Source organism: Protopterus annectens, chromosome 11.part0 (assembly GCF_019279795.1).
Source record: "Protopterus annectens isolate FY-2018-M chromosome 11.part0, PAN1.0, whole genome shotgun sequence".
Lineage (NCBI taxonomy): Eukaryota > Metazoa > Chordata > Ceratodontiformes > Protopteridae > Protopterus > Protopterus annectens.
Window position 1 is genome coordinate 1,311,516,709 of NC_056745.1, and position 27,447 is coordinate 1,311,544,155.

The 27,447-nt window shown below is 39.7% G+C and overlaps 1 protein-coding gene across 2 annotated transcripts in view; it reads right to left on the reverse strand.

Moving 5' to 3' along the window:
• IRF5 (interferon regulatory factor 5) overlaps nt 1–27,447 on the reverse strand; it is a 1,182,803-nt gene that overhangs the window by 81,972 nt on the left and 1,073,384 nt on the right. For both annotated transcript variants that reach the window (XM_044088631.1, XM_044088632.1), the window contains one exon: nt 8,465–8,498. In XM_044088631.1, coding sequence (XP_043944566.1) covers nt 8,465–8,498 — 34 coding nt within the window. The remainder of the gene's footprint in view (nt 1–8,464; nt 8,499–27,447) is intronic.

Genomic DNA, 27,447 nt, shown 5'->3' on the forward strand with positions numbered 1-27,447 from the left:
TAGCACTGTTGTTAATAAAAATACAATACTTATAATAAACATAACACAAGCAGTAAAAGGTCGTGTACATAAAAATATGTTACTATATGCATATATACATAGATTTAAATTGCAAGATCATGGTCTATTTCGTTCTTTAAAGATAAGTCTGGAGTTAGTACAGAAGAGTAAAAGGTGAAGAGTACCCATTAGCATAAAGAAAATGAGTTAGTCGGGGTTAGTACAGGGGCATAACCAATTTTTTTTAAGATATAGTTTTAGTTTATGTTTAAAAAGTGTTATTGAAAACAGTGATAAGAGTTCAGTGGGTAGTAGGTTCCAGTGCTTTCCAACAGTATTAGAGAACAGAGAGTCTCCTGCCAAGTTGTTGGATCTGCTTATACAAACAAGTAGTTTATTTGAGGAGCATACGTTTTTAAGATTGTTGTAAGGGGTAATGAGGCTAGAGAGTATTGGAGTATTGGTGGGTTGATACAGGGTCTTATGGGCAATAGCAAGCTGGTGAAATTGAAGCTGATTTTGAAACACTAGCCATCCTAGCTGCTTTAGATTAAGACAATGATGAGTTCTAAAAGTAGAGCCAGTGGCAAATCTAGCAATATTATTATAGCAGATTTCCAATTTGTTGATGTTGTTTTTTGAGAGATTAGTGTATATAGGTGAAGCATAGAGGAGTGTGGAGATTAAGTGAGTACGGGCTACAGCAGTTCTGGCTAATGGTGTAAGGAAGGGTTTGATTCTATAGAGGGACCACAATTTCTTGTTGACTGTTTTTATTGTGTTGTTAATATGAGTATCAAAGTTAAGGTTGCTATCTATTGTTATTCCTAAGAGTTTGGTGGTTGGGTCAGGAGATATGAGAGTGCCATTATTAGATACGAGTGTGAAATTTGCTGGGGTGGACTTCCGGGTTGAAGTAAAAAGCAAAAGTTTTGTTTTTTTGGGGGTTTAAGAGGAGGCAGCAGTGTAAAAAAACATTGTTCTACTGTATTAAATGCTTTTGGGTAAGGGACTGTAGTTCAGATGGAGAAGTGGCTGAGCATATTATTGTGGAGTCGTCCGCGTATTGAACACAGGTGGCTTGAGGAATTGCTAAGTGTAGGTTGTTAATAAAAATGGAGAATAGGAATGTGTCTAATATGGAGCCCTGAAGGACACAGAGGGAAATGGGGAGGTGGGTAGATAGATTATTATCCCATAGCACAGCCTGCTGTCTATTGTCTAAATAAGATTCAAACCATTTTATAGCCAGAGCTTCAAGTGAAAGGGATTTGAGTATATTTAAAAGTAGCTTGTGGTTAACCATATCAAAAGCTTTAGATAGATCAATAAAGAGTGCAGAGGAAAGAATATTGTTGTTACGGTTTTTGTTAATGCAGTCTGTAAAGGACAGCAGGGCAGTGGTAGTACTGTGGAATGGTCTAAATCTGTGTTGACAGTTGGCAAGTAAGTTGTTTTGGATTAGGTGATGAAGTAGTTGCCTTTTGATGCATTTTTCCATTATTTTTGCCAGTGGAGAGAGTAAAGCTATGGGACGATAGTTTGAAAAGTCGTTAGAGTTCCCACCTTTATGTAGGGAGATAATGTGAGAGATTTTACAGATAGTTGGGATGGTTCCTTCACTTATGGTTCTGTTAATCAGTATGGAAATGGGATAGGCTATGGCTTTAGCTCCTTTTTGCAGGTATTCTGCTGGTAGTTGGTCAGCTGAGGGGGTGGTAGGTTTTAGTTTTTGGAGAAGGGAGCAAATGAAGGAAGATGAAACTGGTTGTAACTGAAATGACGGAAGTGGGCTAGTAGTAGAAGTTGGTAGATTTGAGGTACCTGGAGATAGCTGAATAGCAAGAGTTTGGATGGCATCTGTGAAGAAGGAATTGAAGGCATTGGCAGTTTGTACGGGATTCTCAAGGTTAGAGCCTTGTGGGTTTGGCATGATAGATTGACCTGGGTGTAGTAGTTTGTTAATGTTAGTCCAAATCTTTTGTGGTTTATTTTGGTGAGTTTGCTGTAGTTGGAAGTAAAAGCTTCTTTTATTTAAGAGGATAGCTTTTTTTTGTATTATTTCTAAGTTGTCTAAAGCTTTGATGGTCTGTAGGATTCTTAGTAGTACGCCATTTAGCCCAGGATTTGTTTCTAAGAAGAATTTTTTGCCTAGTAGCTTTTGAGAGCCATGAGGCAGGTTTAGTCTTATTTCTAATAGAGCGTGTTGGGGCGTGGTGGTTAAGGATGGCTAAGAATGTGGAATTAAAGTATTGTACAGCTTCATCTAGTGTGGGAGGTATTTTAGTGGTGACCAATTACACTGCTTGAGTTCTGTTTGGAAAAGTCCAGGGTTAAAATGTTGTTTGGTCAGTGTTGTCCTTAAAGTATTTGGGTAGGTTTGGTTGGTTTTATGTCTGATAATATAAGTTAGTGAGTGGTCACTTATATAATCTGGGAGGGTCCCTACTTTGTATGTTTGATGAGGAGTATTAGTTAGAATCCAATCTAAGGTACTTTCTTTGTTATTGGGTTTATTAATCCTGGTTGGGGAGGTAATAGTTTGTGAGAAGGCATATAGGTTAATATGGGTAGTGAGGTGTACAGTACTACAGGACTTCCAGTCGATATTAAAGTCTCCAAGGACTATAGTTTCTTGTGGGAGATTAACAGAAAGCCAGTTAAGGATATTTTCGTGGGTATTAATGTTATTTCCAAGAGGAAGGTAGATACAAATGATATATATGGATTTACACGTGTTAAGCTGAATTTTAGAAATGAGGATTTCAGCATTATTATCTAAAGGTGGTCTAAGGTTTGCAGTGGTAATTTGTAGCTCTGCTTTATAAAGGATGGCTGTGCAGTCTAGTCTCAGGATATTGTAACCAGGTGGGATGACTTCATTGTCTTTAATTGCAGGTTTTAGCCATGTTTCTGATAGACATAGGATGTCATATGATGACATGTGTATCATAGAGAATTCCCATTCTTTGTAATAGGCTCCTTATCTATGGAAGCAAATCCCTCACTTCCCATATTTAAGCTTAACTTGGACCAGTGGATGGGAAATTGTAAATTCACCCCTGGTCTGGTGCCTATGTCCCTGATGGACAGAGGTAGTCAGTAATTCATGTCAAAGCCAAGAATTGTTCGTATAAAAATGTCTAAAACATAGCACTTATGGGTTGCAATTTGGATGCATGACTTGGCTTTTAAAGGTCCTAGTTGTCATTAGCCTAGCACACACCTATGCACGTAAATAATGTTTTAGGTCAGATAATTCCAATTCTTTTCTCTTTTAGGGCAGTTTTTTTTTGCCTTGCACGTTCCCCTCCCTAGGTATTCCCTAGCCTTATCATTTTTCTAGTGATTTACTTTTTTTGGTTGCTTTGCAGAGTTACTGTTTCATAATTACTGATTACTGTTCACTGCTCTTTTAATTGTTTGTGATTGCTTCCTCTGGTTAATACCATACTTTTCTTTTACCATGGATAACATAGTACTCAAGAAATGCAAGTGTGGTCATAGGATTTCTCCCCTAGTATAAATGTTATTTGTGTCATCATTATTTAGGAGAGGAATATGTGCTGCTGTTTGTGAAATATGTAAGTTTTACTCCCTAATACTTTGAGAGAAAGAAGGATACGTTAAAGCTGTTAAAAAGGGAAAAGGGTAGTGCTTTGAACTCTTTGGGATTGATTCCTTTGATTTTAAAACACTATTGAGGACAATTCTCCCAAATATAAAAAGAATCAGGTTAAGAGGCACGGACAGACCTTCCAAGGTCTGTAACCTAAAAAGCCTAAATTGAATGATAATGTGCATTCTTGTTATTCTGTTGTTGAATGTGTTTCTAAATTACCTGTTAAAGTTGTTTGTGAAGTGCTGTCAGTTAAACTTGTCAGGAATGCAAGTTTAACTCTCTCATTGTCAGATAGACTTTGTGGTGCATGGGCATGGGACCACTGTCAGCAAGATTCAAGTCCATTTCTATCTCTCCACTGGTTTGTGGAGGTATGCATTAGATTCCAGCAAAACATATTTGCTGCTTATACCCCCATTGCTTTTTGTTTTGGTGGACAGAAGTGCATTTTCCATCCTTCCTTTCCTGGCAAGATCTTTGGTTTTCTTCAGCATCTGTCATTTTCTCACCAGTCCATCTCAAGGAAGCTAGAGGCAATCCCTCAAGTGTCAATGTTGACTTTTACAATTTTGTTGATGGTGATTGTGGTCTTAATTTTGGGACTGTAGTCCTTGATGTTGATGACTCTGATGTTGATACTGCCACCAGTGTCCATGGTATCAGCACTGATGCTGCCAACACTAATGGGTCTTTTAGTCTCAGGATTGTGGTTCTGACCCTCATGATTGAGTTCAGCATCAGTCTTGTCTGTGTGGATGCTGGCTGTGACAGGACAGCCATCAGGCATCCAGGACTGAAGCCCTCAAAATCAACAGTTGCATAGGTCAGCTTAATGTTGGAGATCAACATAGTGAGGTCAAGCTCAATGCACAGTCTGTTCATGTTGACTCTCACCTCTATAAATTCTGGTCTTCAATAACTGGGCCCAATGCCTTTGACCTTAGGCTGTGCATCAACTTTGTCACTATCAGTGCACTTAGCTCTGCATCTCCTGCCCTCAGTATCTATGCCCTTTTTAACATCAGTCTCAGCTGCAAATATATATTTTTTTCCTGGGCCTCTAGCCATCTACCTTTTTGAACAGCATGATAGGGGACCCAGAAGCCTCATGCAGGGACTTACTGTGGCATTTGGACCCAATCCACTTTCTTCTCATCCCAGGACCCGTCATCTCTAAGGATAGGTAATGTAGAGTCTTCCTAGTGTCTCCCACCACAGATATTGAAGATGAAAAGCATGTTGATTCCCCTTTTAGTCAGTGACCCAAGATTTAAGGAAGTTCTTGAGTTAATGAAGTGAGGGGGTTGACTAAAAGACCCAGCAACCTCTCCACAGAATCTACATGAGGCTTTTCACCACGACCATTGATCTGATGGTCCCACTCATAAAAAATAGTGAAACTGGCTGTAAGAATTGCAGGGTAATGCACTAATGCTGTGGTACTTGTCCAGAGTTGACTTGAAAAGATCCTCAGGCCTCTCAGGGACTGGATGTGTTGGACTGAGACTCACAAATTTGATGTCATTGTCATTTTGATTACTCTTAAAATTTAAGTCCCACCCCACATCCTCCATACTGAGTGCTGTAAACTGTCTTCCTCATATCCTAGCATTCCATTTGGGTCTAGCAGATGAAATGCATCAATTGCTGGATGAGTTCTCAGACAGACAGTTAAAGCATACAATGCAGACACATGTAGCTACTGTTTCCTCCATAGCCAGCCTCATTATGACAGTTGCTACAATTAAGCTAAATTGTTGGCTTAGGTGGTAGTAACTGTCATTGCCTTACACTGTCATGGCTGGCTCAGTTTGATAGAATTTGCCATTGACACCAAAGTGGCCTTTACTGTTGCCTTACCTTTGAGGGGTTTGCTCTTTCAAACTCCATGTTAAAACACACATAAAGAACATGAAAATAGAGGAAAGACCTTTCAAGATGCTGGCACGAAATTTCAGATTCTGCAATGCATCTTTTTCTAGGATGCACTGCAGCACACATCAGCAATAGTTTAGTTATGGTCAACAACAACAAGGGTGGCACTGCACAGCCCCAGATGGAGTCATCTCAAATGCTGACTTTCATAGGCTGTACCCTACTCACTTTTTTTGTGTAGGACTCATTTTTTCATGGACAGAATCCTTACCTTACACTACCTGGTCTCACAATTTTCAGTTTTAGTCAGTAACAACCTTTATATGTCCAAGATTCTTGAGACTGATGACAGTAATAATCTGCATGGTTCCAGTTACAAGGTATTTTATGTAAGTCCTTCAGTGGATTAGTTCTTCAACGGACCCTGAACTTTCAGTGGTCCCAGTTTATAGATCCTATGAGCCTTCAGCTCAAAATTTCCAGGGCTTGTAGGTCACATCTGAAGTGGTGGTTTCACACTCTAAACCTAATTCTGACCAGTCTAGTCCACTCCAAGTCCAAGTCCAGTAGTGACTGTTGCCTAGGATGTCTCTGCCCTAAGGAGTGGGAAGGAACATTGTGAAGGGCAAACTGCCCAAGGTGCATTGAATCATGCAGAGGCTGGTTTGCATGTCAGTTGTGTGGAGATGAAATAAGTCCTCCTCCCAGTTCAAGCCTTTCTAGACTCCGTGCCCCAAGGATTTATGGCTCTGTACACTGACAGCTTGACATTGTTTTTGCATATAAACATGGAAGGGGAACTCACTTGTATCGTCTCTGTTAGGAAGCAATAAGGTTAAGGGAATTGGCTACATAAACAAACCTCATTCTGATTGCCATTCACATCCATGATAAAGCCAGTTTTCTAGTAGACAGGCTCAGGCATTGCCTACTAATGCCTCTCAAGTGCTCCCTCAGCAGAAGAGTGAAGCAGGGCCAAGAATGAGGAACAGCAGTGCCATATGGGTGGTGCAGTGGTACAGCGGTTAACACAAGCGAGACATTCTCTAGTTTGATTCTTGGCTGGGGTGCCTTCTGTGTGGAGTCTGCATTTTCTCTCTGCATTCGCATGGGTTTCCTCCCATACTCCAAAGACGTCCATCTGCAGCATTTCTCCCTGGGCCTCTGCTGAAAACAGGCTCTAGCCTAGTCAGACTTTCCTGGTCAACAAATGTTAAATAAAATAAAAAATGTCTGAAGGTTGAATACAAATGGACAATTGACTAGTGGACTAAAAAAAAAAGGGGGGGGGTGTAGTCCTGAGACCTGTACTGTTTATTGTGCTTGTTTCATATGTATCTGAGGGAATACAGAACAAAATCAACATCTATGCTGATGGCACAAAGATAGCTACAAAAATGGAGACTGTGGGGAAATGTCTAAGGAAAGATTTGGAAAGGTGACATTTATGGGTCAGTGTATGCAAATGTAAAGTACTCCACTCGTGACACAGCAACCCCAGTACGATGCATCGTCTGGGGTACATGTGACTGATATCATCAGAGCTGGAAAAATTCTGGGAGCACAGATCACACCTGAAATGAACTTCCAGGATCAGAGTAAAAAGGAAGTGGCAGGATGAAAGAAAATTTTCAATGGTATCCGCAGGGGACAAACTCAAGAAGCAGATAGTTAATGCTGTCATTATGATGGCCTTGGTGAGGGCACACCTTGAGAACTGTGTGCAGTTTTACAGGTTATACAAGGAAAGGAACATGAAGCTACTAGGAGTCCAGATGAAAGCTACCAAAAAGCATAGCATCTTCTTAAATTCCAAAGATGATTTACTTGGGGGAACCATTGGACACCAAGGACACATAGCAGTATATGACTTGAAAATCTAATGCCTGGCATTAATGTGGGACTACAACTTTCTGGGGTGTAATAAGGCAGGTAAAGGAGACATTGGGGTCATTCAGACAACTCAGGGACAGGTACGGGGTCTGTGTTGTGTGTGTTTGTTTGAATATATACCTGTGTTTGTGTTGGAGAGTGAACGAAGGTGGAGGGATACCTGTGAGTATATGATGTGGCTGCCATGCTTCACTGTTGTGGGAAGTGTTGATCTTCACTTTGCGGTAGTTGACTGCGATTTGTAGACATGTAAATTAGCCAATAATGAGGTCTTTTCTCATTGTGGTTAATGTGACTGAATTGCAAAATATCATATCATATTAATAGGCCTTTTTTTTTTTTACTGCGGCCCTTAACATGATGCAGTAGGCCGTTAATGAATTTCAGTGGTAGTTATACATCATCAGGCACGCCCATTGGAGTTTTATTTCATCAGAATAATAAAAAATATACAGAAAATCAACTAATTTATGTTATGGACTATTGTAATTTAAGTGATATAACCCTTCTAAAGTACCTGTGTATGTCTTGGTCATGTGTTTGTAGACCTATATCATTTTGGCAATGCATCACTGACAACTTTCAGTACAGGCATGGATTATTTATTTATTTGCATTTTGATGTATAAATAGATGTTGTTAGGTTGTTTTCTGGGGTTTTTTTGTTATTAAACCAATGTGGGTAGTTTAATTGCAAAGTACTGTATGAATATGACCAGAAAGTTATAAAATATCTTATTTTCATCTAATAAAAGGCAAGAGGTATTTTTCGCCACATGAAATAATGAGATCAGCAAGCCCGGCTATTTCTTTACACAGCATAGGTGGTAGCATGCAGCTGTGATGTATATTCCACATGATCTTCCTAAGTCACAACTCAATAAAAAATGTAGCATGTTGTGGCAACTGGCAAAAGGGCTGAAGAGGAGACAAGATATTGCAGTGCACTCCAGAATTATGATTACTGTATAGTAGAAAGCCTACTGAACCTTCTTAAACAATATCATGTCAGACTAACACACAGTATTTTAAGATCCTTTGGTTAGAAAGCAAATAGAACAACTACTGTACTTACCAGCAATCTGTAATTTGGGCATCATGTCTGGGAGCTGCAATCAAAGCAGAAAGTGATTATATATTTTGCACTGATTTTTGAATTATCATCAGTCTCCCTCTAAATTTATAAGGATGGCATTTCATTGTTTTAATACTATAAATGAAAAAATAAATTGTGAATAACAATGTAGCTGTTCAAGAGTTATTTAAATGCATAACTTTTTTCCTACTGCCTCAACTCAAAAATCTTCTATGCTGGATACATTTGTGGGTATTTCATTACCCCTGCTTTCATAGTGATGGATATGCAGCTCTTTTTGAGGGCACATAACCCTGGCATACATTTTTTTATAAGAATGATGAGTAATGATATACATGTCTTGAGCTCGGATATTGGCAAAGAAAATGTGTGCAAACAGGTCACACCGGTAGTGGAAATGTGTCGCCAGAATTATTCAACCACTTGAAGAGATTATGAATCAAAACTGGTTCCAGTTCAAGAACTTATTATTTTTTCTACAACTGTAATATAGTCAGATTAGTTGCACAGTACTAATGCTTACAGATTGTATTTCTCAGAAATTATTTGAACAGAAAGTGTTTCAGACATTTTTTTGTTTGAACTGGTCAGCCACATCATTTCCTTCTATGTTTTTCATTACTATAATTTTTAGCAATTCTGTCAAGACAATTCCTTTATTTATTTATTTATTTTATTTTACATTTGTTGACCAGGATAGTCCAACTGGAGCCATGTCCATTTTCAGTGGAGGCCTGGGGAGATAAGCTCCAAGTTATCAGATACAATAATACAAGTAAAAACAAGAGTATATAAGTAGTATTACCAACGAATACATAGACATGAGATACACCTGGTTATAGTCAGGAGAAAATTAACAAAAAATAGTTGGGTTATTCACATTCATCTTGTTTATCTGCAATATGTAAATAGTAGTATTCCTTCTACTCCTTACTCTTTTTGTGTTTTGAGCTTTTAGTTCCCCTTATTTCATTTTTGATAATTACGATACTACAACCTTTGTACTGTACATATACTGCAGTATTCAAAAACTGCGGAAAATATCTACATAACGCTTACATGTATAAATGTATATCAGATGCATGTTACTTATGCTGTCTTATGTATATTTCTTATGTGCATGGTATGAATGCTGCTTATTTTATTTGCATAGTTTCACTGTTAATTTGGGCTTGTTTCCCTGGGTAGTGGTTAAAAAGGGTCCAAGGAATTGGTCAGTAAGGGTAAATATAATAATAAAATATCTTCTAATCAGCTTTCAGAGGTTAACATACAACTTTCAGCTGGCACAAGACAGTTTGATTCAAGCAAATATGGATGATAACTCTGGATCTGAAAGGTATGCATTTGCATGTAATTTGGCTGCAAAAATATGATAATGTTTTATTAGAAATGATGTTATATAGTACAGAGTCCCCAGTCATTTTCTTCAAAGCACAAAGTTGAAACTAAACAATGCCATTCCCCAGCTGCGATTAAAGACAGTGTTTTTGAATCTGATAGTGAAGGTGATGATGTTTACTCTACTATACAGTTAAGTATTTTGTAATCATAGTCTTTTATTACCTGAACAGTTTGAAAGGAGGACAGTAGAAAATACAGAGAAATAATTTTGTACATTTTCTGGTGCCAAACTAGATAAAGCTGTTAAGTGTGCTAGTTAGATTTCCACAGCATGAAATGTTAATACAGTATATGTCCATTTGGTATCCACAACTTAATATTACTACTAAAGGATTCAATGGTATCCACAAATCCTATTGTAGGTCAGACAAATCCAAGAAACGGTTACAAAAATCCACTCCCATGACTTAGAACTGATACTGGTACAGCAACGGATTGTAAAAACAGTTTCTCTACACAGCTCTTTTGACAATCCTGTTTATATTGAAAAATCAATCCTCCCTTCCTTTCAAAAAAACTTAAAAGGGTTTATCATCTGCCTGTACCATTCACCTCCACTTTTATTTGGGGCTAAGACATCTCAGTTCTAGCACATCAGGGACAAAATCAATGTAAGTATGTCATGGAAAGAGGTTTCACAATATGTTACAAGACAAACTTCATTCTGAAAACCTTTCTTCAAATGATTCTAATTACATCAAATTCCTTACTTGACAATAACCAAGTTTCTTTTACAAAACAGATTTTTTCTTTTACTCAAAAATCCTCACCACCCAAAAATAAAATTGAAGTTGGACACGCATTCTGGATATCTTTTCCTTGAAAAGCATTTCAAGGTTCAGAATGCCGACTCCTATCCCAGTTCATTGCTTTTTCTTCTCATTCATGAAGTCTAGATAATGACATTGGATTTGAAAGATGTTTATTTGGGCGTATCCAATCTGAAAATGAATCCTTTAGTAGTGGGAAGTTATGCAGGTTCACATCGAGACAGCAATACTGTCACTCTAGTTTTGCCATTCAGGCTTGCGTCTTCACAGTTGTGAGTCTTAAGGAAAATGGCATGCACATTTATTCATGTCTAGATAACTTTCAGGTTTGCTCTTCACAGAAGTTAAGGCAACCTCAACACAGTCATTTTATTTCTAAAGCTCCTAGGATGGACAATAAATTAAAGGAGTCAGACTTCATGCAAGCTCAAATTATGGCCTTTCTGGGTGCAGGCTTGGGCACTATGTTCATTAAGAAGTCACTCTTCCTCGAGAGAAGATTAAACAAAAGTGCCCCTGTTTCAATTGGCAGCATCCCAGACCCAACTGTTAACAAAGGCATCTCTAGTATTCCTAGGCCATATGTTAGACCCAATGGCATGCTTTTCATGAAATTTCAACATTACTTGCACAGTTTCTGGAAGAGATTATGGATCTATTGGAACATCTTCTTCCTCAGATCCTTCATTTGTTAAAGGAAATTAAACTAGTGATTAATGATGGTGCAGCTAAATGTGGATAAGCCCTTCCTATCATCTCATTGCATGGCTTACCTGATGACAGAAGTCTTGGACTCCAGCCAAGGTGCTTATTTTTAGTACCTGCTAGTCCAGGGAACTTAATATTCTTTATGGAGAGGGATGCATATCGGTCTAAATGAAATATCAGTGATACCCTCTCAGGAGCACATTGAGTTAATACTGACAATTCAAAGGTTACATGAACAAGCAAGTTGCTCAAGGTCATACTATTTTTCAAACTACCTATACAGATTTGAGAACTTATTAGATCACTGGCACTTGACTAGTTGGGGGTTGGCATAATGGTTAAGTTATTTACCTCAAAGACACAAGATTCAGAGTTTAATTCTCACCTTGGGAAGCATGGCTAGGCTTAAAAAAGATTGCCCTAGAGTAGTTAGCCTAGTACTCATCTATGAATAGAGAACTAACATTGTGTGTGGATTTGCAGTTACAGGCAACTCATCTATCAGGTACAGGGAGCCTTTCAGCAAACAGTTCATCTAGCTCACATCTTAACTAATCTCCAGATACTCTGGGACCTGATATCTGTCTGGGGCAGTGACAGAGGGATCAGTTTGCCTCTTACATGAGCTCATAGTTACCCAAGTTATGGACCATATTCCATAATCGGCACAGTGGTGCAGCGGTTGCATTGTCACTCACAGAAAGAGGTTCTCCGGTTCGATTCTCAGCTGGGGTGCCTTCTGTGTGGAGTCTGCATGTTCTCCCTGCATTCATGTGGGTTTCCTCTGGGTGCTCTGCTTTCCACCCACATTACAAATACATGCATCTGGAGCATTTTTCCACAGGCCTCTGCTGAAAATTAACTTTGTTCCAAGTTGGACTTTCCCAGTAAACAAATGTTAAATTAAATAAATAAAAATAAAACAATGCCCTGTAAAGACATCGGGGAACAATCTTCTTTACTTGCTTCCTTAATCCGCCTAGTTCAAAAGGCTGTACAGAAATCAAACAAGCGTGGCTAATCCAAGCAGACATATTTTTCTCACTTTCAGGAGACCGTATCTCAATTTCTGCACCTCCCACTTAGACAAGACCTTCAGTTTCAGGTCTAGTACAAGATTCTATATTCAGTATTGGATTCTTACATCAAACTACTTGGATATTGGAGCTTTTCTTTCGGCCTTTACCAGCATGGAACATTATGTCTCACTTGCATTTCATTTACTCATTTGTGCTAGGCATCCTGCCTGGCATTAGCAACCACATCATGACATTTTCAACAGGGGATACATTTAGTAACAACATCTTATTCTACGCTGTGGGTTGAGAACTGTGTGCTGGTAGGCAATCATCTATATCTGCTTTGGTATTTTTAAGTAGAGAGCTATCCCCTAACCTCTTGCTCGTTGGAAGGTGATGTGGATGCCTTTTATGTCACAGGACTGGCTGGAAGGTGATGTGGAATGACTATTACATCACAGTGCTGGTTGGAAGGTGATGTGGAATGACTATTACATCACAGTGCTGGTTGGAAGGTGATGTGGAATGACTCTTACATCACAGTGCTGGTTGGAAGGTGATGTGGAATGACTATTACATCACAGTGCTGGTTGGAAGGTGATGTGGAATGACTATTACATCACAGTGCTGGTTGGAAGGTGATGTGGAATGACTATTACATCACAGTGCTGGTTGGAAGGTGATGTGGAATGACTATTACATCACAGTGCTGGTTGGAAGGTGATGTGGAATGACTATTACATCACAGTGCTGGTTGGAAGGTGATGTGGAATGACTATTACATCACACTGCTGGTTGGAAGGTGATGTGGAATGACTATTACATCACAGTGCTGGTTGGAAGGTGATGTGGAATGACTATTACATCACAGTGCTGGTTGGAAGGTGATGTGGAATGACTATTACATCACAGTGCTGGTTGGAAGGTGATGTGGAATGACTATTACATCACAGTGCTGGTTGGAAGGTGATGTGGAATGACTATTACATCACAGTGCTGGTTGGAAGGTGATGTGGAATGACTATTATATCACAGTGCTGGTTGGAAGGTGATGTGGAATGACTATTACATCACAGTGCTGGTTGGAAAGTGATGTGGAATGACAGCATCCTTTGACAATGCTGTGCTTCTTCTCTGACAAAATGCTCCAAGCTTCTTAGCAGGCTGTTGTACAGGAGCCTTGGGCTTGTGGGATCATTCCTCATGATCTCTGTCTGGCATTTGCCTTAATGGCAGTCTTATAGCCAGTTACCCAGTTCTCCATGAGATGGAGCCATCAGTCACTCACTTTCACACTAGGCCAACCTCTCTGCTACATGATCCTGTTACTTTAATTTTAATCTGAAAAGCTGCACTCAGGGCTTTCTGTCTCTCTGTATCAAACAGTTAGATTTGCATGTTGGAGTTTTGATTCCTGACAGCCAAGTCTATCCACCTTGGTATTACAGATCCTTCAAGAAGCATGAACATTTTCTATTAGAATGTCTTACTTGTCAAAAGGGAACATAGCATGATAATTTGTATGACTGACAATACTGTGACACTGTTACACTGAAAACAATGTTCAGTGCCCTTTTCCCTACTATAGTTTGGCTATGGAGTTAGCATATATATAAGTTAAGTTGGGGTGTGTGTGTGTGTGTGTGTGTGTGTGTGTGTGTGTGTGTGTGTATATGTATGTGGGGGGGGTCTTCCCAAATGGGGGGGAGGTGCAGGTGGACTTGCCTTCCTGCAAAAAACACCCTTTTGATTCACTGAAGGTGATTTTCCATGTAACCATTTCAGAATATTGAGAATCATAATAAGGCAGATTCATACATTCATTATGAGTCCTGTCAAGACAGGAAAATTTCTTTTGACTGGTACAAAGACCATATTCCTGTATCACTGTAGGTAGAATTTCCATATATCCTAGATTACCTTTCTGAGTTTCTGTCTAAGGGTCTGTCTTATTCATCTATTAAGACATACACAGTTCTGTCAGAGAACCTTCCTTGTACTTTTTTCTTCTTCTTTCGGCTGCTCCCACTAGGGGCCACCACAGCAGATCAACTGTTTCCATTTCTTCCTGTCCTCTGCATCTTGCTCTGTCACACCAACCACCTGCATGTCCTCTCTCACCACATCCATAAACCTTATCTTAGACCTCCCTCTTTTCCTGTTACTTGGCAGCTTCATCCTTAGAATCTTTTTCCCAATATACTCTGCATCCCTCCTCAGCACATGTCCAAACCAACATAATCTTGCCTCTCTGGCTTTGTCTCCAAACCTTCCAACCTGGGCTGACCCTCTAATATACTTTTTCCTAATCTTGTCCATCCTCGTCACACCCAGTGCAAATCTTAACATCTTCAACTCTGCCACGTCAAGCTCTGACTCCTGCCTTTTTGTCAATGTCACTGTTTCCAACCCATATAACATAGCTGGTCTTGCTACCCTTTTGTAGACCTTCCCTTTCACTCATACTGGTACAAATCACTCCTGACACTCTTCTCCACCCACTCCATCCTGCCTTCCTTGTACTTTGCCAGTAGCATTTAGGTGTAATGTTACATTGTTTCTTCAGTGGGCCATGCATATCAACCATCTGAATACTTTCTGTATGCTAAATGTAGAAAAAGCCAAAAAACGAGTAAATCCAAGGAATGGCAGAGGAGACTGAATAAACAAAATCCACAATTCCAAGCAAAATAGCGTACAAAACTTTAATGACCGCTTTCATCACACGACTTCATCAGAATACACTCCATTAAAAAAATCAGTACCTTAAATACATATTTGAATTACCAATCAACACAAGTGGATCCAATTAAGTGATACAAAATTTAAAAACACAGTGTTCATGTTTCAAAGAAAAAAGACAAATCACTATGTTTGTTAATAGCTAACTTATGATATTTAAAAAAAACACTTAACGTTGATGGTCTCGTTTAAACCAGGGGTTTTATCAGAATTTAATCTGATCTGCCAAAGTGTCTCCCTTTGCTCTAAATAGTTTTTAAAATCCCCTGCCCTCATATCCGTTTTACAGACATCTAGAACAGAAAAAACAAATTTTTTAAAAAAGGAACAAACAACAGAATGCTTGTATAACGCATTATTTTGATCTTTACTTCTAATGCTATATAAATGTTCCTTTATGTGTGTCCCTAAACTTCTAGTGGTCATTCCCACATAAAACGCTGGACACGCAGTACACATCCCAATATACACCACCCCGTGAGAGTTGCAATTAACAAACTCAGGGACCTCAAATGTTCTGTCTATTGTAGCAACAGCAATGTTGGAACCTACAGAAATATATCTACAAATCCTGCATCCCTGGCAACAAAACATACCCTTCTTTTTAGTCACAATCTGACTTGTGTTTGAACTATTATGTTCTAACATTTTTTTAATATTGTAGTTATTGCGAAACACAAAACACGGTTTGCTTCCAACTATATCAGGATTTCCTTGAATGACCCTCCAATTCTTTTCAAGCACAGATCTAACACGGTTGGTATCGCCACTCATTTCAAGAGAACACACTAAATCAGAATTGAAATTACTGAGTTCTCGTCCACAATGGTCATCAACCGTAATATTCATTGACTTGTTGAGAATAGCTGGATAATGGGTTAAATGCTTGTTAAAAATATCATTGTCACTGTCAATTAATAAAAGTTCATCATAACCTCTCTGTAAAAACAGTGAAGCAATGAAATGAAATTCCTGAACTAAGTCCTGTTCTTTGCTAGTCATGTGACTGGCTCTAATATACTGGCCCCTAGGTATATTTCTAATGATATGTTTCGGGTGGCCACTTTGGTAATGCAAATATCCATTCGTGAAAGTTTGCTTCCTAAAAATTTTACTATGAAATCTGTTGTCAACAAAATCCCACCAAAAACAAATATCTAAAAAATTAACTGCCAAACCAATATCACCTTTGGTGAATTTTAAATAACCAGATAGCAAATTAACCTCTGAGATAAAAGCTTCAACAGTGTCAACGTTACCTTCTATAATAAAAATTAAATCATCAATAAACCTACAAAAAAAATCAATGTGAAATTTTTCTTTAAGAATAGGAATACTTTCAAACTCCCACCAAGCCATAACTAAATTAGCGTAAGCAGGAGCAGCTGGAGAACCCATAGCAACACCTCTTTTTTGTTTATAATACTTGTTATTAAACAAAAAGAAATTATTATCTAAAATAATTTCTAACAATCCACAAATTGTAGATATAACACTGTTGGTAAAATGTTTCTTTTTGAATAAGTAACTACGTACAGCCTCAACACCTTCGACGTGTGGAATGCAGGTGTATAGTGAAACCACATCTAAAGTAAAAATAATGTGCTTATCAGGATCAAAAATTCCACTTTCAGAAAAAATCCTCAGCTTGTCTAAGAAGTGCCAAGAATCTTTAACAAAAGATGGATTGTTATCTCAGAGGTTAATTTGCTATCTGGTTATTTAAAATTCACCAAAGGTGATATTGGCTTGGCAGTTAATTTTTTAGATATTTGTTTTTGGTGGGATTTTGTTGACAACAGATTTCATAGTAAAATTTTTAGGAAGCAAACTTTCACGAATGGATATTTGCATTACCAAAGTGGCCACCCGAAACATATCATTAGAAATATACCTAGGGGCCAGTATATTAGAGCCAGTCGCATGACTAGCAAAGAACAGGACTTAGTTCAGGAATTTCATTTCATTGCTTCACTGTTTTTACAGAGAGGTTATGATGAACTTTTATTAATTGACAGTGACAATGATATTTTTAACAAGCATTTAACCCATTATCCAGCTATTCTCAACAAGTCAATGAATATTATGGTTGATGACCATTGTGGACGAGAACTCAGTAATTTCAATTCTGATTTAGTGTGTTCTCTTGAAATGAGTGGCGATACCAACCGTGTTAGATCTGTGCTTGAAAAGAATTGGAGGGTCATTCAAGGAAATCCTGATATTGTTCGTGTAGTTGGAAGCAAACCGTGTTTTGTGTTTCGCAATAACTACAATATTAAAAAAATGTTAGAACATAATAGTTCAAACACAAGTCAGATTGTGACTAAAAAGAAGGGTATGTTTTGTTGCCAGGGATGCAGGATTTGCAGATATATTTCTGTAGGTTCCAGCACTGCTGTTGCTACAATAGACAGAACATTTGAGGTCCATGAGTTTGTTACTTGCAACTCTCACGGGGTGGTGTATATTGGGATGTGTACTGCGTGTCCAGCGTTTTATGTGGGAATGACCACTAGATGTTTAGGGACACGCATAAAGGAACATTTATATAGCATTAGAAGTAAAGATCAAAATAATGCGTTATACAAGCATTCTGTTGTTTGTTCCTTTTTTAAAAAATTTGTTTTTTCTGTTCTAGAAGTCTGTAAAACGGATATGAGGGCAGGGGATTTTAAAAACTATTTAGAGCAAAGGGAGACACTTTGGCAGATCAGATTAAATTCTGATAAAACCCCTGGTTTAAACGAGACCATCAACGTTAAGTGTTTTTTAAAATATCGTAAGTTAGCTATTAACAAACATAGTGATTTGTCTTTTTTCTTTGAAACATGAACACTGTGTTTTTAAATTTTGTATCACTTAATTGGATCCACTTATGTTGATTGGTAATTCAAATATGTATTTAAGGTACTGATTTTTTTAATGGAGTGTATTCTGATGAAGTCGTGTGATGAAAGCGGTCATTAAAGTTTTGTACGCTATTTTGCTTGGAATTGTGGATTTTGTTTGTTCAGTCTCCTCTGCCATTCCTTGGATTTACTTTCTGTATGCTCTTGAGATTTGGACTTTGTCATGCAAACTTTGAAAGAATCTTCCACTGAACAAATGCACACAGTACCTTTGAAATTTCTGACACAGACATCTCTCTTGCTGGTGGTACAATCAGTAAAATAGGTTTTTCAGGTGTAGGCTCTTAGGTGGTGTGAATCATACATCATGTTTCATACAGAGTAACTATTCTTTTCTAAGCTTTTCTTAATGCCCATGATATTTATATCCTCATGCTAAAAATGTAGCTGAAAAAATCTTGCATAAGGTTCCAAGGATGTCCTGAGAAAATTCACTTCAGTTATCAACACCAGAGAATAGACTGCTGTGTGGGAAAAGCATATTTCTTTCTGCCAATATTATTAACTAACTTACAGTATGAATTTTATTGTAATGTGTTATTTAAAATCTTTTCCCCCTTGAATACTCAAAGATGTTCTTCATCTCACATTGCTGCAGTCCTTACATATGGGTAGTCCGCTGTCCTCGGTCGGCCCGAATACCAAAGTATTAGGCTGACGTCGGTCAAGGCACTTAAAACTGACATCAGGACGTCAGGGTACAAAAGCGCATGACCGACGTCATTTCCTCAGTCTTTTTTGCCGCATGGTCCGATGCAGAAGCAGCGTTGCAAGTGCCGTTCGGCGTTCTGAAATTTTTCGAATTCGGAGTTTCAGACCGAATCCAAGTTGGCTAAGTACCCCGTTGGGAATATTTTGGTTTTTCTTGCCTCAGTGTTTTACCGGATGTCAGAAAAAGTGAATAACTGTATTTCTTGTGGGAAACAGATACCGCATAGGGATTATCATTCTTTGTGTATTCCTTGTTTGGGGCCTGAGCACGGCGTTGTTGGGTGTCGCTTTTGTGCTAGGTTCAATAAACGCACTATTAAGCGAAGGTTAGATTGTGCTAGGCTGGTCTTTGGGAAGCGGTGCAATTATAATATGCCGTCGGATTCTCCGGCGCCTGCTTCTGCGAAGAAGCGCAAAGACAAAGCAGTTAAACCCAGGCAAGATGAGTCGTCCGTTCCGGACGCCGGTTCTTTAGAGGCTTCAGTGGAACCAGTGGTTCCGACGGAGACTTCTCTGGAGTCTCAGGGGGAGACTTTGATTTTGCAGGAGGTGGTCTCTCAGGAGGCAGGTCAGGCTGAAGGGGCTTCTCAAGTTACTGCACTCCCTTCCCTTCCTAGGGTGGTTAGGCCTTCTCCTTCTGTTTCCAAGGCTTCTCCCAGAGGCAGGCCAGTTTTAGCTTCTGTTGGTGTCACTCCTAGTTCAGCAGGGTCTGTGCCTAAGAAGCACATGCTTAAAATGGCAGAAGATTTGATTACTCTGATTAGAGGTTCTTTGCCCCCTCCTGATAAGAGGCCTAGGGTGGAGCCAGAGTTGGGAAGTTTTGAGCAGGCTTCGGATGTTTCAAAGTCTTCAGCTGAAGACTTGCAGGAGTACTCTCCTTATTCTGATTCTGATGCAGATGATTCCACTCCTTCTGCTTCTCCTCCAGAGGATTTTTCTTTTTCAGAGACACTTCATTCTATGAGGGAACATTTTAAGTGGGAAGGTCAGGACTTCTCTGATTCTCGGAAAAGGCTTAGGGAATTTTTGCTGTTACCCCAGCATAGGCCCTTGGCTATACCCCCTGTTCTGGATGTTGTGGAAGATGTGTTTGCAGAGGCTTCACTTAATCCTGATTCTCTCCCTCCTGCTCCTGTTAAACCGGATAGGTATTACAGGGTGCCTGAGGCTCATAAATATCTTTATAAGAGTCCTAGGGCGGACCCAGAAACTATTAGTCAGGGACCTAAGGGTGTCAAGGCCTCTGTTGTGAAAAATCCGGTTCCTCTAGATAAAGAAGCCAGAGCTTTGGATAGATGGGGAAAAAAGGTCTATACATCTTCTACCTTAGCTATGAGGGCTTTGAATTGCCAGTTTCATATGTTGAAATATCAAAACTTTCTTCTTTCTCAATTGAAGTCTAAGGTGGATGCTCTGGCGGAAGGCATTGAGTGTAAAGAATTACAAGATTTGGTGCATGTCTCTGAACAGGTGGGTAAGCATTCATTACAGTGTGGTTTTGATGCTGTGCAGGCCTCGTCTAGGGTGGCTGCCACTGGCTCAGTTCTTCACAGGCACGCCTGGCTGAAGGATCAGAATTTATCTGACCATGTTAAGACAAGGATTTTGGATGCTCCTTTGCAGTCTGATGTGTTGTTTGGTTCACCTGTGGAGTCAGTCTTGAAGAAAATGGAAGACAAGGCTAAGTCTATGCAGGCTGTTAAAGATTTTTTGCAAGTTCAGCCTCCGAAGTTTAGTAGGAATTGGCCTGCTAAGGGGTGGACGTATCCTTCTTATGATTCTCAGTCTAGGGGTAGATCTAGATGTGGTAGGGGCAGAGCTCAGAGTTCTTTCAGGCCTAGAACAGGGAGTTCACCTGCACAATCTTCGGGTGAGGGCAGGGGCCAGTCCTTTCGTAAACAGGCCCAATGACCTACGTTTTCAGCTGCCAGATCCTTCTTGCCTGGCAGCACCTTTGGGAGGAAGGTTAGCACTCTTCAAGGAAAATTGGATGTTGATTACCCAGGACAAATGGGTATTGGATATCATACACCAGGGTTACAAGTTTTATTTCCATACCTTGCCTCCTTTCAAAGGCATGCCGGACGTTCCTCCTCAGCAAAGACTAGAGGCTCACAAACAAATTTCTCTGCTACTTCAAATAGGGGCCATACAATCGGTCCCTCTGCCAGAAGTTGGCCTAGGATTTTATTCTCGCCTGTTTCTAGTACCAAAGAAAGGAAACACGTGGAGACCAATTTTGGATTTATCTATCCTCAACACATATCTGGACATTCCCAAGTTCAAAATGTTGACGTTACAACAGCTTTTACCTCTGCTGGGCAAAGATCACTGGATGGTGACTCTGGATCTCAAGGAGGCTTACCTTCATGTTCCTATCAGGCCCAGTTGCAGGAAGTATCTGCGTTTTCGGGCTGGGACTTCACATTATCAGTTCTCTGCATTGCCCTTTGGCTTATCTACTGCCCAGAGTGTTCACGAAGGTTCTGGCTCCAGTGGTAGCTTTCTTCAGGCTAAGAGGAATACAAATCTATCCTTATTTGGACGATTGCCTGATTCTGGCCCAAGAAAAGGACGAACTTCTTCATCATCTACAGTATGTGATGGCAGTGTTAAGATGCCTGGGGTATTCTGTGAACGAAATAAAGTCCAGTCTAGTACCCTCTCAGGACATGTGCTTTCTGGGTGTGAGACTGAATACAGCATCCCAGATGGCCTTTTGACCCCGGACAAACAAAAGAATCTTTCTCTTTACTTCCACCAATTGTCTCGTCAGTCCAGGCTGACTGCAAGGACAGTCCTTCAAGCCTTGGGGTTCATGGCATCTTGTATTCTGGTACTTCCCAATGCCAAACTGCATATGAGGAAGCTACAATGGTATCTCAAGAATGTATGGACACAGCACTGCCAAGATTTGGACACTGTCATTCAGATAATACCTTGCATTCAAAAGGAGTTTTTGTGGTGGGCTCAGGAATGTCACCTAAACAAGGGACTCTCTGTGACCCGGCCAGAGGCGAGTCAGATTTTAACGACAGATGCCTCAGACAAAGCTTGGGGAGCTCATCTAAATGGAAAATGGGTACAAGACACGTGGCCTGCCAGACTTCAACATCTACATATCAACTTGAAGGAGATGTTAGCAGTCCAATTTGCATTGATAGCTTTCAAGGATTTACTTCTTCCAGGGCAGGTGTTGATTCAAACAGACAACACAACTGTCATGTGGTACATCAACAAGCAAGGGAGAATGCATTCTTATCCTCTATGCAGACAAGCAATGATTTTGTGGGAGACTGCTCTCAGTTTACAGCTAAATCTTCAGGCAAGGTTTCTGCCAGGAGCACAGAACTCCTTAGCAGATGTGTTGAGCAGACAAATTATGGATCCCCACGAGTGGAAATTGGATCCTCATGTATTTCAGAGATTGACAGTGTTATGGGGAACTCCAGACATAGATCTGTTCACTTCTCCACTAAATTACCAGCTGCCAAAGTTTTGCACAAAAAGGTTTCATCCCACAGCTTGGAAAGTGGATGCTCTCTCATTCAATTGGAGCAATCTTCATGTGTATGCCTTTCCACCTCTGCCTCTCCTCCCAAAGGTACTCCTGAAGGTCAGACAGGACAAGCCAAGCATGATTTTAATAGCTCCAGATTGGCCTCTACAGCACTGGTACCCATTACTGAGAAGTCTGGTACGGGAGCCTTCATGGCCTTTGCCTTCGATTCCTCACCTGCTGTCTCAGGAGAACAGTCATTTACTCAATGTCAAACTTCATTCTCTACATCTGACAGCCTGGCATATTCTGTTTTAAACCCTGGAGGGTCTCAGCTTCCACAACAACTTTTGAATGTTATTTTGGAGGCCAGGAGGCCTAGTACAAGGAAAGTTTACGCAGATAAATGGAGGAGATTTTTATTTTGGAGTACAGCAAAGGACTTTGATGTTTCTAAACCTAATTTAAGTGTTGCGCTTCAATACCTTACTGAGTTATTGGACAAAGGTTTGTCCTTCTCCTCTATAAAGGTTCATGCTGCAGCAATTTCTGCTCACTATGACTGTGACCCACCATTATTTTCTCAGCCTTTGTTTAAGCAATTCCTTAGAGGGGCAAAGAATATAAGACCCCCACGTAGAGCTCCTACTCCTGCTTGGGATCTCAATTTTGTGTTGGAGAAACTTACTCTACAACCTTTTGAGCCTGCAGCATCTGCAGAGTTGAAATATTTATCATGGAAGACTGCTTTTTTGTTGGCCATTACCTCTGCGAGAAGGGTTTCTGAATTACAGGCCCTTATGGCAGTTGAGCCTTTCTTAATTTTCCACAAGGATAGGGTGTCTTTACGTACTAACCCTTCTTTTATGCCTAAAGTGGTTTCTAGTGTGGCTTTAAACCAAACTATTCATTTGCCTACTTTTTATGCAAACCCCCAAAATAAAGGGGAAAGGATTTTGCACACTTTGGATATACACAGACAGTTGCGATATTATTTGAGCAGAACTAAAGGGTTCAGGCAGTCTCAGCAGTTGTTTGTTTCTTTTGCTTTGGGTTCTCAGGGCAAACCTGTTTCAAAACAAACTATTTCTAAGTGGATTGGTTTTGTATTGCTTTCTGTTATTCCCATCATGGTAAGGAGATTCCAGCTGGGATTAGGCCTCATTCCACTAGGGCTACTGCCACTTCTACAGCTTTTTAAGGGGTGGCTACTAAAGATATTTTGGAAGCAGCTACTTGGAGTTCAGTGCATACTTTCTCTAAGCATTACCACCTTCCACTTTACTCTAAATCTAGGGCTGGATTTGCCACTGCTATTTTACAGGGCATTTTGGCAGCTCCTAATGCTTTATAGTTTTGCCATCCTCCCTTACCTCTGCTTTGGGATTCTACCCATATGTAAGGACTGCAGCAATGTGAGATGAAGAACATAGTACAGTTTTGTACCTACCATAAATGTAGATGTTCGAAGATCCACATTGCTGCAGTCCAATTTACCCTCCCGCCTTCCCCTCTGTTGTTGAGGGTGGTGGTGTGGTTTGTGTTGTACATATTGTAAATATGGTTAGTGCACGGGTGGTTGGTTAGTTTTTGCTGGTTTTTGGCTTTGGCCTTTCTTGTTAGGGTCTTCTGACATCTGGGGCAAGAAAAGACTGAGGAAATGACGTCGGTCATGCGCTTTTGTACCCTGACGTCAGTTTTAAGCGCCTTGACCGACGTCAGCCTAATACTTTGGTATTCGGGCCGACCGAGGACAGCGGACTACCCATATGTAAGGACTGCAGCAATGTGGATCTTCGAACATCTACATTTATGGTAGGTACAAAACTGTACTTTCTGGTTAGGGGAGCAAACACACCTTGAGCCTCTTGTTGATACATAGGAAGCAGAAGAGGATAATTACCTGAGAATTGTGGGAGGAGCTAGAAACTAGTAGTTTTCTTTATAAACATTCCAAGGTTTCCTGAGAAAGCTCTCTTGAGTTGTATCTGCCATGGAATAGATTGCTGAGTGGGAAAACATCATTGCATTTTGTTTCTTTTGCTCCTTACATTAATTTAACCACAAAATTGTCTTCTATGCCTCTTTAATTGGCTCTTGTTAGTAAACACAAAAAGTATCATTTTCTGAAAGCACTGTCCTTAAACTAATTATATTAATGTACGCTGCCATTATGTTGCATAGATTCAAACTACATATAACCCACAGATAACCTCAGGTGTTCTCAGCTATTCTTAAGCAAAATCTTGCTCAAAATTAGCCCCCTTACCTTTTGACAAAGATGGTTTTGCTGTCACTCTTTTGCATTGATTTGTTTGGTCTATGTTGTGTCTTTCGGCTTTTTCCCGGTTAGGAGTTGCCATAGCGAACTCCTGTCCACTAATGATTGGCAGTAGATTTTTACGTGCCGAGTTGCCAGCTCTGATGCACAACCTTCAATGAAGGTATGCCCATTCACGCATGTCTCCACACAGAAGACGCTCAAACTGAGAATCGAACAGGACAACGTCTTACTGTGAGGCAACAATGCTACCACAGCACCATCACGGTCTATGCTGTGTTTAAATTCTATTATCTCTTATCTGTGTCATTAGCTGAATTCAAAAAAATGTAATCTGTCATTATGAAGTCACAGCTTCTTGTAGCTTCATACATAGCCAGCCTATTAGCACTCAATTTTCTGAAGATAAGCAACTGTCTCACATTTATCAACAACCAGCTTTTTCTAATACATGATGATTCTGCCTGTGACAGGTGCATTCATTTACCCAAATTGGTTACTGGTCTCTCCGTCAAACACACTGTAGATAGCACTACAACAATAATATTTTAGTGCATACCATTATCCTTAAGGTCCTATTATTCTGCTGCCTTGCCTACTGCTATTGGGAGTAACCCGTACTGCAAACCTGTATTCTTAAAGTCCCATAATGCTTCAGCATATTTAGAAAAGTCTTAATTATTGGTGACTCCACTGAAAGACACATAGTCTTAGCGCTCCCCAGGATAGCAAAGGACAGGATGACGTTTGCTTCTCAGGTGCTAGGATAAAGAATGTTACCAGGGCCTTTAGGTTATTGCACCATCCCAACTATGATTATGACTTTATAAGCAGTATTTGCTCTAGACAGAAAAAATGTCACCATATATGTTCCACAGGACTCTTTCCCAGGTCCCACCTCTTTGGCATATAGTTCTTTGACATAAAAGCTGATACTAAGGGGTTCTGGCTCTCCAAGATGGTTGGTGATTGCAAACAAGAAGCAGTTATCAAATCGTATTCTGATATTGAAATTCTCCAGTGAGGGCCAGACCAAACAAATACTTGTGTCAATTATGACCTTATCCTCAATGTTAATAAATACAATATAATTTCCTATGATACAACTACCCTCATTATTACATACTATATTCTTCACATTACACTTAAATTTGATCTGGTTGTCAGAGACTTGGATATCTATGTTGATAAACTCTCCTTGGACTACCACATCTCTGTCATGTTTAAAATGTTGCTAGCTTGCATAATTTATCTCTTCAAGTTCCAAAGAAGCTGCACCATAACATTATCAGTACCAGCTGGTGTGACCAGTACCTAATCCAATATATCCGCCATTTCTGGAATAGGCTGTCCTTATATATCAAGTAGATTACTTTTAAGAGGACCTTTAATTCCAATCTGAATGACTGTATGGCTAGTCACTAAACTTCATTTGGGATATGTGGAGATAAGGGTCTATGTTAAATCATCAAATGCTTAAAAAAGTGAACGATGATTTATCGAACCCATGTAAGCAAAAGCTCACAATCTCGAACACTTACAACAGTGATTTTTTTCCAAGGTAAAACAATCGCTGTTCCACAAAACAAAAAAAAAAATGGTAAAACATTACATAAAGTGGGGTCATTGCCCCCACACCCCCCTACTTAAATATACCAACTCCAAGATCGCACTACAGTCACGAAAATGGCAAAGTAACGGAAGCGGCCAAGCGATTTCTTTCCCAGGGAAAGAATTCACGTATATGCCATTTCACTATTTTGCCTTTTCGTGCTTTCAGGTTCAATCGAGACGCATTTGAAATAATGCGTCTTCGATCATTTAAATAGGAACCCAGAGATAATATACTTAACTGGGCAGCCACTATTAATCGTCCACCAGTATTGGGTGATATGGCTGAGATTCTTAATGGGATGCTTAGCTGTAAGCTTAGTAATAACCCATGAACCTAAAAGTCGGAACCTAGAAGACAACTGTTCATATACATTTCCAGAATTAAATAAGTCAGTGCATGCAATTGACTTATTTTCTCTTGTGCAGCCAACAGGATGAATACACCTATAGGGGGAAACACAGTATTTTCAGCTGCAGGTAACTTGTATTGAATTTTGTTATGATTCCAACCAATTTAAGTAGTTGTTCATATATATATATATATATTCAACAAGAACAGTAGTAACATTTGCCTTTTTTCACAGCAATAAATGCCACAGCCTACATGGAGCTGCTATGTGGCCAGCAGTCCAGAGTCATAGCTATGGTGGGGAAAAGATAGTGGCTTGCCCAGATACAAGCAGTTAGGGGGAGTGATTGGTAATGCCCATTGGGCAGAAGAGCAGTAACAATATTGTATTGCTAGTCTTCATTCAGTATTAGCATGCAATATGCATTCACTTAAACAGCCAGATAAGGTATCCTACTGCTTAATTTGCAGTGTGAGTCTATTCCAGAGGTTAGGAAGATGCTGTGTAACAAACCTATCTCTCTGCCTAGTTTTATTTATCTACTGGTGAAGATTTAGATTCCTTGTTCTGTTATTTGTGGGACAAATCAGTTTGTGGAGAAACAAATGATCCAAGCAGGCAGGATACCCCCTACCCACTTTACTCATGTGTGCTAAACCTAAACTTAACCCTATATATTATGTTACTAAAACTCCTTTCCGTAACAGTACAACTGCACAAGACAAAAGGACAAAGAACACACACAACACCAGGCATGCAAGACAGTAAATCTATTCCTCCTACCCATCCCTTACCCTAACTTATGAACGCTTGCACATGCATACCAACCACTATAACCTTTTCAGTCAAACATTCATTTTCCTGTCTCTGCTTGAGCAGAGGAACCAGGCAAGGGTGTCTTCTCTCCCCTTTGTTATTTACATTATATTTAGACCCATTGGCAAAGAAAATA